The sequence below is a fragment of the Pelobates fuscus genome, chromosome 12 (assembly GCF_036172605.1).
Source record: "Pelobates fuscus isolate aPelFus1 chromosome 12, aPelFus1.pri, whole genome shotgun sequence".
NCBI lineage: Eukaryota > Metazoa > Chordata > Amphibia > Anura > Pelobatidae > Pelobates > Pelobates fuscus.
Window position 1 is genome coordinate 56331143 of NC_086328.1, and position 12036 is coordinate 56343178.

At 46.0% G+C, this 12036-nt stretch overlaps 1 protein-coding gene across 2 annotated transcripts in view; it reads left to right on the forward strand.

Moving 5' to 3' along the window:
* LPCAT2 (lysophosphatidylcholine acyltransferase 2) overlaps positions 1–12036 on the forward strand; it is a 1632697-nt gene that overhangs the window by 991813 nt on the left and 628848 nt on the right. For both annotated transcript variants that reach the window (XM_063438673.1, XM_063438674.1), the window contains exon 8: positions 10062–10096. In XM_063438673.1, the coding sequence (XP_063294743.1) occupies positions 10062–10096 (35 nt within the window). The remainder of the gene's footprint in view (positions 1–10061; positions 10097–12036) is intronic.

A 12036-nucleotide genomic window follows, 5' to 3' on the forward strand; every position in this document is an offset into this window, starting at 1 on the left:
CCGTAGATGAGCGTGAAGAGGAAGAGTTGTGGTCACCATCACCACCAGAAACAGCCTTATCAGCATCGTTTGCTGGACCTGCGGCAACGCTAGAAGAGGATTGTGAGGAAGAGGAGTCAGAGGAGGAATGTGGCTTTGAGGAGGAGGAGGAAGACCAACCACAACAGGCATCCCAGGGTGATCGTTGTCACCTATCTGGTACCCGTGGTGTTGTACGTGGCTGGGGGGAAGAACATACCTTCATTGACATCACTGAGGAGGAGGAACGGGAAATGAGTAGCTCGGCATTCAACCTTGTGCAAATGGGGTCTTTCATGCTGCTGTGCCTGTTGAGGGACCCTTGTATAAAAAGGCTGAAGGAGAACGACCTGTACTGGGTGTCCACGCTACTGGACCCCCGGTATAAGCAGAAAGTGGCGGAAATGTTACCGAATTACAACAAGTCGGAAAGGATGCAGCATTTGCAAAATAAATTAAAAAGTATGCTTTACAAAGCGTATAAGGGTGATGTCACAGCACAACAGGAATCTAACAGGGGAAGAGGTAAGAGTCATCCTCCTCCTCCCACGACCACGCCGGCAAGGACAGGACGCTTTAAAGACGTGTTGTTGATGGAGGACATGCAGAGCTTTTTAAGTCCTACGCATCACCACAGCCCTTCGGGATCCACCCTCAGAGAATGACTCGACCGACAGGTAGCAGACTACCTAGCCTTAACTGCAGATATCGACACTCTGAGGAGCGATGAACCCCTTGACTACTGGGTGTGCAGGCTTGACCTGTGGCCTGAGCTATCCCAATTTGCGATAGAACTTCTGGCCTGCCCCTCTTCAAGTGTCCTGTCAGAAAGTACCTTCAGTGCAGCAGGAGGTATTGTCACTGAGAAGAGAAGTCGCCTAGGTCAAAAAAGTCTAGATTACCTCACCTTTATTAAGATGAATGAGGGATGGATCCCGAAGGAACTGACAGTGGGCGATACATTCGACTAAAAAGGCCTGATGAGATGAGCTGCCTTGGGCTAAAAATGGTCCACAAGCTGCTGTATTTTAGCTCTGAATGCCGGTTGACTTGCATGACTTATCCGCCACCAACTAGGGTTCAAGCCACAATGTTTTAGGGCACTTTCTGCCTGGGAAACAAACATCAATTTTTACGGCCGCTGTAACGGACCGTTTCAGCAGACAAGGGGTTAAAATCGTTTAGGCGATAATCCCCTTTTCAAAGACAGGCACAGCTACTGTAGAATGACCAAAACTCACGAATTGGATATAAGTGAATGCACCAAACTCCCGAACTGCATACAAGGGAATAAGGTAGCACTCCAAACTCCCGAACTGGAACCTCACGAATAGCTGCTAGCAGACGAACAGGAAAAGCTCCCAAGCGGCTTACACTCCTGGCAATCAGTCTCTATCAGCATACAGTGAATCCCCCCAAGAACGAGACAAGGCTCTGTGTTGAGGGTCAAGCAGTGGTCTGTTTATCGAGGGCTACCTGCCCCTGTATTTATGCAGGTCTCCCACCTGGTGGACACTCCCCTAGGGGACCAGATGGAAGACTGTAACAACGGACAGACAAGTACCAATTACAGACATACAGCAGTAAAACATCCCCACAATGCATCCTGGTTTCCTCTCCTCTTCCCTGGAGATAATTGAGAAGTAATTCAATTATTTCCCAGGACAAAGGCAAATCGCCATTATGCACGTGGGGACACAAAGACAGACTATCACTTTAAAATATATAATGGGACAAATGGTACAGTAGATATATACATTTAACATATCCCCAGATAGCTCAGGTCTGAGTGCACATTATTAGGTGAATGGCACTCAGACCACACGAATACAGTTTAATCGCCATGGAGCCAAAGTCTTTAATTCCACGAAAAGGCTCCATGGCCGGCTATCTGGGTATTTCCACATAAATTGGGATATACATTCAAAGTCCCGAATGCTCCGCCTTTCGGTACATGAACGGAGCTGAAAACCCATAGGTTGGTAGGTCAGCGGTGCTTGGCTGACACAGTGTCCGGGTTTGGTGCATGAAAGCCGGGCAGAAAAACGGGCTCCAGAACACCGCCATCGTGTGGCGGTTAGGTGTAACCGCGACCACCCAGTAACAATCAATTAAGCTGCGGTTAACCGCAGTTACTGTGTGGTCAATTGCCGGCACACGCTCGTTAAGCCGCGGTTAACCGCGGCTTCAGGGAGGTAAATGGAGGGCACACGCCAGCTTCTGGGTGGCCAATTGAGGGCGCCGGCCGGCTTCCCACGGCTCTGGGGAGGCTGATAGAAGGCTGTTTTATACGGTAGATACTGTGCAGAAAGGAAGAAATAAATCTTTCTGCACAGTAAAATTAACCCTTTAACTGCCGGTCCATAATCCAAAGGCAGCAACCAGGGGCAACCAGGCTCCTCCAATGCAATGTGGCAAGATTGGTCTCGTCACAGCCGCTGCTACAGCAGCGGCTGCAACAATACCTAATTTTTCAGGCATGTGTACATGCCTAATTTTTCGGCCCTCTAGTGCTGCACTGTGGCTTCAAAAACCAAACCAAAAAAAGGCACATAACAGGGATTAAACTGATAGGAATAGTACTACTTAACACACCACTCCTATCTGGTGGCACATTAGATTGCACGCGCAGTGCCCCAAATTTGAAGTAGGAGGACCCACCAAGCATCTTTTTCCATCTCCCGGTTCCTAAAATCGATGCCATATACACGTCCCCTGATAAGGCGCCAGCTCGTTATTCTCTTGGGTGCCAGCTCGTTATTCTCTTTTTCACTTCACTAGGGACACTTTACTGCACTATGGGCACTTAGACCCACTCTTTGTCTTGCACACTGTTATTCCTAGCCAGCATCTGTGATCAGTCATCTAAACGTTTAGATTGAGCTTCAGCTTAGAACACCCTTGAAGGTGTTTAAGGAGATTAGGGCTAGTTTAGAGGATTCTTCTTAGACCTCTCTGAGTCTTTATAGCCCTTCTACCTATCCAGCATTTCTGGAAACTAGCTAAGAGAAAGGGTGGCTGTGTGTCTGTGATACATTTAACTTTATATCACCTTATCACTCCGGTCTCCATACTCTCTGCCTATACCCATCTATTTAGAGGGAATTTCCTTGTCCCTGCCAATATTATATAATAGGTAATAGTATTACCATTATTACACAATTAGGTCTCTGAGGACAGGTGTCAATCCATATCTGCCAAGTGACCCTATGTAGGGGGAACAGACTCTATTCTGCTCTGTGTCAGTGTGTATCATGATCTCTGAGGACAGGTGTCAATCCATATCTGCCAAGTGACCCTATGTAGGGGGAACAGTCTCTATTCTGCTCTGTGTCAGTGTGTATCATGATCTCTGAGGACAGGTGTCAATCCATATCTGCCAAGTGACCCTATGTAGGGGGAACAGTCCCTATTCTGCTCTGTGTCAGTGTGTATCAGGGATCCTTAGGACAGGTGTCAATCTAAGTGTCTACTAGACAGCCGCTAGAGGGATCTTCCTGGTCCCTAGCACAGATTATCTGTGCTAGAGCATCGCTGGACATTCTCACGCTGTATGAGGACCTCCAGCGTCGCTCTATTCCCTATAGGGAAGCATCGAAATTCATTCAAGGCATTGCCGCGCATGCGCATTGGGACTCCTCGGCCAGTGGGCGGGATCAGTCTCACCCACCGGGCAATGGAATCAGAAGGTGGAGCAGCGGGGGAGGAGCAGGCAGCGACGTGGGACATGTCGCTGCCTGAGGTAAGTGACTGAAGGGGTTTTCACCCCTTCAGTAACCGGGGATTGGGGGGTGGGAGGGAGAGGGACCCTCCAGTGCCAGGAAAATGGATTGTTTTCCTGGCACTGGAGTTTCCCTTTAATATCTGAGAGTCAAATCGAACCGTCAAATACTGTGGTTACAGCGCATTTTTAAACATTAAAATTTCTTAGGTGTTAAATAGTGCATTTGGGGCGTGCACTTCATATCTGAGAGACAAATAGAACCATCAAATACTGTGGTTACATTGCAGTTTTAAAAATTCTAATTCTTTAGGTGCTAAATAGTACATCTGGTGTATGTGTGCAACACTGGCTAGTTACCACTTCTCAAGAAAGTCTAAAGACTTTTTAAAAAAGTGAAAAATAAGTGTTATTGTGATCGCTTCAAATACATTTCTATATTGTGTAAAGACACAACTACAAAGTTAAAAACCAAACACCGAAACAACGTGCCAGACAATCTACCTGTGCATGACTAGCGTGATACAATAAGTCTACATCTTAAAAATGCAATAACCCACAGAAGATGGGCGAGAATTTTTTTGGGCAAATGGAACTTTGATTCAAATTTACTCCATCGGTCACTTGTAATATTGTTTTACACCTACAACACTTGTTAAACAGATCTAAGTGATAGAAAACAGATTGATATTCTCTATTCTAGAAACTACCAGATAACAAGCTGCTATATTTAAAGTGGTTATCAATAGCTAAGAGGTACTTAAACACTATGGTAATTCTGGGGCAATACCCTCACAAGTCAAACTGAGAGGTCAGTTTATAGGGAAAACTGTTGCCTGGATATAATTCTAAAACAATTTTCATATGTCCTTTGCAGACTTTACATGCTGGAAAAACACAGGTGCCAACTGCTGTGGCTTTCTGCAGTGTGCAGACAGGCAAGGAGGGCAGGGTTGAGGAGTGGGTGGAAGATGATGTGCAGGATGATGAGGTCCTAGACCCCACACGGAATGAAGGTCATGCGAGTGACATGTGCAGTTTCGAGGAAGAGGCGGTGGTTGCACAGAGGCACCAGCACAGCATAAGATAGAGCAGGGTGCAAAAGCGGAGCGGCCGTCCCCTAGCGCTTGTCGGCATGTATTAGCTCTAGAATTACCACAATTATCCAAGTAACAGATGGAGCGATCAAAGGAACCATAACTGATTTAATGAGCCATTTGCAGTTTCACTGTAGCGGCTGTGAGTGCTTTCGGCGTTCTCACCCTTCTGCTGCTCGCCTGTCTGCGCTACAGGGTAACTTCGTCCTTCCTGCTCATCGCCTCATATGCGATGAGTCTACAAGGTGGAACTCCACCTTGCATATGCTGGAGAGACTGTGCGTGCAGCAGCAGGCGATAGTGGAGTTTCAGCTGCTCTGCACCAGACTTGCCCTCCAATAGATCCTTGTTAAAGGATTTAAAGTGTACTCATTCCAATTACAGGGGCTGGAAAAAGTCCTGTATTGTTATTTATCAACACTACCTCCCTGCGTCGGGAGTGGGTAATTTGCGCGCCTGCTGCCTTCCTTGGATGTGGTAGCCGTTTCTCAGGCTCCCTCTCTCGAGTCGAACCCTGATTCCCCATTACCCATAGGCACAGAAAGTAACATTGAAAGTTGATAGGGCAGACATCCGAATGCATCGTCGTCACCACGGTCACGGCCTCCTCAACCTCCTACTCCACATCCACCTCCTCCCCTAGAGCAGGGTGCAAAAGCTGAGCAGCCTAGACAGTACGCCTGCTACTGCTCACCGCACCCATGGACCGAGCACACCAAAGTTCGAACGAGGAGAACCCAGTCGATTCCTGTGGCACTTCCCGATAAGCAAACAGGAGATGGGGCAGGAATCTCTCTCAATCCTTGTGAGTCGCCACAAAGGTACGGAGCATTTGCTTCAACGTACCGTTGAAGCGCTCACACAGGCCATTGGTCTGGGGGTGGTTTAATGTGCACAATCTCCACACTTGGTGGGTCATTTCGGCAGTAATCTGGGTGCCCCGGTCTGAGAGAATCTCCCGGGGAAAACCCATCCGAGAGAACACTCGCATCAAGGCTTCAGCCACAGTCTCTGCCCGAATACTGCTCAGGGTACAGAGTCGTGTAGTCCACAATGGTCAGAATGTACTTCTTCCCAGAGGGACTAGGCTTGGCTAGGGGACTTATAATGTTGACAGCTACTCTGCTGAATGGATCTTCCCTGATAGGTAGGGAATGGAGGGGTGCCAGGTGTTCCTTCTCTTCCCCACTCTCTGGTAGACATCTGGCAGTACTGCCTCAGATCCTGAGAGATGCCTGGCCAGAGGATGCTTTGGGTGAGCAGAGACGCTGACTGGCTCCTGCCCAAAAGCCCTGCCAAGGGGATATCGTGAGCTAGCTTCAGCAGCTCATACCAATGCTTCTTGGTATACATACAATACGAAAAACCTCATGCACTATAAACACAAAGGTGAGGAACACTTATCTTAATAGACAGTGGTTACAGCTTCCTCCAGGGATATCCCAGCAATAATCCCTCCAATATAGAACAGATATGTACAAAAAAATTAGGATACAGATGTGGATCTACAAAAAGAATATAAAACAAATGATAGTGTAACACTGTATAATAAACAATATATGTGAGCTATGTAGAATATAACTCACAGGATGGACGAATAAATGGCGCCAAAGGGTGCCTCCCCTGATGTTCATGGGGGGTGTCTATTCCCAGGAAGACAAAATTGGACTCAGAATATGGAGTAGAAATTTTTTTTCTTCTTTATTAAAAAAGTATATAAAATGTAATATAAATATTTAAAAAAGCTGTTATTGTACCAGGTCCTACGCGTTTTGTCCAGATGGACTTCCTCAGGGACCTCCTGGTATTCAAGTAGTAACAGCAGTAAAAACAAATACAAATGTACAATCAACGTAAGCATAAATAACCCTCCCCCTGAGTCTTTTATACTGGTGGTTCATCCTCTTCATTGGTGCTTAACTGGGCGTCAGTAACTTGTTGCAGCTGTGGGTGATCAAAATTATGGCAATGTAAATTGCCATTATACAGACATTGACTCGAGTATAAGCCGAGTTGGGGTTTTTCAGCACAAAAAATGTGCTGGAAAACTCGGCTTATACTCGAGCATATACGGTATCTCTTTTAGAACTTCTAATTGAATCCCATTAATTTCAATTTAAATATTCAAGTATTTGATCATATCTAATTATAAAAAAAAACATTTATATTGTACTATTTCATATAGATATTCATGTATAGTGTATGGTAATCCCATTTACATTTAAAGAAAACAGATAATGTCTATGTCAGCGTTGAGACCTCAGGGTTCCAGGGTGCCCAACTGATGGATCCAGAAGGTCTCCCGCTGTGTTAACCTTTTCTTCACTATTACCCCCCTCCAGTGGGGTTTTATATGTTCAATACCAAAACACAAAAAGGTCTGCCAGCTAAACATGGGACAATTATTGCAATGAACCGGAACTGTGTGTTTAATGTCCTTTTTCCGTATATTATTCTGATGTTCCAAGAGTCTGATTTTTAGTTTCCTCTTGGTTTTACTTCTTGGGTCTGGGGAGCCGTGTCGTTGGGGAGCCCATTGAAAAAGTGCTCTAGCATGACGAGCTGGGTGATCACCCCCAGGAACTTGGCTTGATGGGAGTTGAGACAGTTCTGGGTGGCCCTTGTGATACGGCATGCCCACTCCATATGGGAGTCCTTCTTCTCCCCTTTCCGGGTCTTCCTAAACTTTCGGTGGTATTGCTCAGGGGTGGCCGCATACCGGGCCAGGAGGATTTGTGTAATAAAGGGGTAGTCTCTGATCTACTCTTCTGGCACAGCCCGGTAAATATCCGCTGCCTTCCCCACAAGTTTGCTGGCCAGGACGGTGACCCAGTCGCTGGGGTCCACGTCTTGGAGAAGGCACTGGCGCTCAAAGTCTTGTAAAATGTCATCGATGCCTTCTTCTGCTTCCTTGAACTCTTTGAAGGCATTGTATGGTAGCTTGTGGGCCAGGGTGGTTGTGCTTCCCGGTGCCCTCTGCTCCCTTCTTCCTTCATCTGGGTTCATGGAGGTCACCCTCTGTCTATTGGCAAGGATATAGGCTTGCACCTCCAAAAAGGTCCTGCTGATGATCTCCTCTGAGGGTGGCTCTCGGTAATATGCCAGGCGCCGGTCCACCTCCTTGCGCACTTCCTCCTCATCTCCGGCCCCAGGTTGGGGTTCACTGCCTCACTGCGTGCCTGGTCGTCCTCCATGAGCGCAGCAGTTAATTTGGCCTTGTTAAGCCCACCAGGTGTTATTCCTCTGGCTCCACACAAGTCCTGCAGTGTAGGTCACTTTAGAGCACTGTAGTCCATGGGTCTGTTGGCAGGGACATGCGATCCCGCCGCTTGCCACCAATTGAAGCGGGACCTGGGTAACCGATGGTTATCCCCTTTGATTAGAATAGGTCAGTCTCATTTCCCCAGTAACCGGATTGGACACAGTTCCAGGATACAACATTTGACAATCTTTATTTGGGTACACAGCTTTGCCTCCTGTTGCCTCCTCCTCCTACTCCGCTTCCTCCTCCTCATCCGGTCAGTGGAACACCTTCACCACAAAGTTCAGCACAGCCAGGGAGAAACGACAGCAGGCTGTTTTAAAACTTATGTTTGGGGGGAAAACCCACACCACGCAGGAGATGTGGACAGGCATGGAACAATAGACTGATGAGTGGTTGTTGACCCTGAGCCTCAAGCCCGGCCTGGTGGTGTGCGATAATGGGCAAAATCTCGTAGCAGCTCTGGGCCTAGCCGTTTTGACGCACATCTTTTGACTGGCGCTTGTGCTGAATTTGTTGGTGCAGAAATTCCTGAAAAACTACCCAGTCTGTGCGTGCTTTCGGCGTTCTCACCCTGCTGCTGCTGTTTGCCTGTCTGCGCTGCAGCGTAACTTCGGCCTTCCCGCTCACCACCTCATATGCGACGTGCCCACAAGATTGAACTCCACCTTACACATGCTGGAAAGACTGTACGAGCAGCAGCAGGTGATAGTGGAGTTTCAGCTGCAGTACGCAAAGGTCAGGTTGCTCTGCGGAACAGCACCACTTCACCACCAATGAGTGGGCCTCCATGCGAGACCTGTGTGCCGTGTTGCGCTGTTTCGAGTACTCCATCAACATGACCAGTGCCTCTGCCTTACTATCCCGCTTCTATGTCTCCTTGAAAAAACGCTTTGGTCGATGATGGAAGAGGATGTGGCACAAGAGGAGGAGGAAGAGGGGTCATTTCCACGGTTATCAGGCCAGTTATTCACGAGTGGCTCGGAAGGTGGGTTCCTGCACCAGTATAGGCCTGGTACACAATTGTCCATCATTTCCACACTGTCCCATGGAAGCGTTCAGCTGTCCATCTCCCAAACACTGGAGAGAAAGAGGAAGTACCCCCCTACCCACCCGCGATCCCTGGCCCTGAATGCCAGCATTTCAAAATTCCAGGCCTTTGGAATGCTGTTATTCCGTCTGGTGGAGATGGACAGTTTTAAAAACCTGATGGCGTTATTGGACTGCAAGAAATGCACCGCATGCCGCAAATGTTTCTTTTTTTTATATGTCCCAATATTTTGGGGGCTACCCCAGTAAAAAAAAAAAATGTATGTATATATATATACAGCAGTTGGCTACCTCCACCTACAACACCACCACGGTCACCGCCTCCTCAACCTATGGGTCACTTAGTATAAACTATGTACACAGTAGCAGAGGCTTGTGAAGGCCTTTTCTCCATGCATCAGGAGTTGAGCTCAGTTTCAACAATGAAAGAGAATACTCTGCACTCCAACCCACTCTCAAATGGATAATTCTGGCGATCCTCTTGACAGCCATGCTTTAGATTTTGATTTATGTTCTTCCAAAGCTAAAATCAAAGATTCCATCTAGTGCTATTTTATGGCTCAGCTGTATTTTTAATTTTTATGTATTTTATGTTATTTTAAGTGATTTCCCTATCCTCATTTGTTTGCAGGGCACTTGTCCTACTCTTACCCCCTTTTTATTTCCTTGTGCAGCCCTCTAGCCCTTTCCAGGATTTTTTTAGAGAACTTTTAGTGCCCTAAAGTTTGGGTCCCCATTGACTTCAATGGGGTTCGGGGTCAAGTTCGAACTCGGCGAACCCGAACATCCAGGTGTCCGCTCAACTCTACTTACTACCTTTCGTGGTGTTTAAAACCTGCAGCACATTGTTTTATATCTATCATTCTATAATGTATATAATAATATGTGTGTTTTCTTTTTCTTCTATTCACAGGATACTGTAACTTGGACATGGCAAGGATACTCAGCGTAAGTAAAATTCTTTGATTACTTAAAAAGTTTAATAGTCATGTAGATATATATATGACTAGTAGACACAAAGGGTGGATTTGCTGGGTGAAGTTTCTATTTTATTCCAATAACTCTGCATTTTTAAACTAAAAATTACCAGATCTATCAGCTTGTTTGAGTCAGCAGTAGACCTCATGGCAGAAAAAAAGTATCCTACAACCACATCAAAACAGCTTCAGGAAATACATGGACACCACAAAAACATAAATCTGTTCAGTGGATGGTTTCAATTTCTAGTTGTAAAACATTTATGCCAGAACTCATTTTGAGTTCAACAATGATAATGCTAGTTTTAGTGTTCTAATAATTTTAATAGTGACAGGAGGCAAGTATTTTGCATTAGCTTCCTTTACTACTCCATAGCAGCAAAGAACACATAGAAAAAAGGAACCAATCAGAAACAGGCAGGTAGTATAACATGCGCCTCCCACTGAGGCACTTCCTTTTGATAATAGCGACATCACAAGTCACAAAGTAAATTTAAGAAACATAAGAAATAAGAAGAAGAGTCCAAAACTTCAGGAACGATGAATAAGCCGTTGGAACTGTGAACCACGAGTAGACTGTGGATGCATTTAGCTGAAAGAGACCGAGAAGGTTTTAGTTGTTCACAATATAACATGAAAAATACTAGCAACCATTGAAATGAAGGACTTGAAAGATTCTGAACTATTACAATTAATGATGACTTTGATATAGAGTAAATACATATCATAAACATAGTACAAGAACAACCCCAAGTACAAAGTTGGGTGCATACCAGTGAGTGGAGCCATATGTAATATATATATATATATGCAATGACTTACCTGAATAAGGTTAACTCAGCTCCAGGGAAGGGAAAAGTAAAAGGAGGGGACTCCTGTCATTATTAAAATTAAGATTATTAGTACACTAGAGCTAGCATAATTTTATTATATGACAGGAGGCTTCATATTTTGCAGTTATAACGCTAAGGCATTAGTGAGAAGACGGCATGAGAAGACGGGCGGAAGTAAAACGTCCGAGAGGTGGTTTCCCGTGACCAGCCTGCCACAAGTAAAATATCTGATAAGAAGGCCCCTGCCACGAGGGCGGAAGAGGCCGCCGCACCCCGAATCAAGTGAACACCGAATGAAGGATCAATCCCGACTAGAGATAAAAGCCATCGGACCCATCGGGACAATGTGGTAACCGATATGGGCCCATGTGGTCTAACATAGGGCACCAACAATTGTCTGGATGAAGCAGTTCGAAGCGTAGCTGTAGCAGTCACATAGGCATGTAGTGTCTAGACCATACAAAGCTGGGGTTCCGATGGGAAAAACAGATAGAAAATCGCAGTTGAATTCGACTTGGTATGTCGAGATACCCGTAAAGTTACCCCTTCTGGAGAAAATGAGAAGGCGTCTGCCTCAAAGGCCTGAACATCGAAATCTGACTGAAAGATACTAAACACAAAAGGAGTGTAAACTTCGCCATCAATTGTCGTAAGGACAACTTGTCATTGGCCACTCCTTTATAAAACGAAGAACCTGGGCTACATCCCAAAGGGAGGAGTACTTTGCGGCCGGGGATCTACGCACCCTAATGCGTAAATTCCCTAATCCAAGGTAATTTGACCTGTTTCCGTAGGATTGGGATGTGATCCGCCGATATCACAGAATGCACCACATTAATGGTCCGGTAAGACTTACCTTCCGAAAACAGAGGTGTTAGAAAGTTCAATATGAAGGGTAGAGAGAGCATAAAGAGATAGGTATTCTGTCCCACACACCGATTGTTCCAGGAATTCAAGGCTGAGAGATAACAACATTTCCTCGTTCCTGGGGCCCATGAATCCCAGAGGATATATAGCTGTTGACGATAGGCCGATGGTACACCAAACACCCCTAAAAGACTCCAAACTACTAACGTTT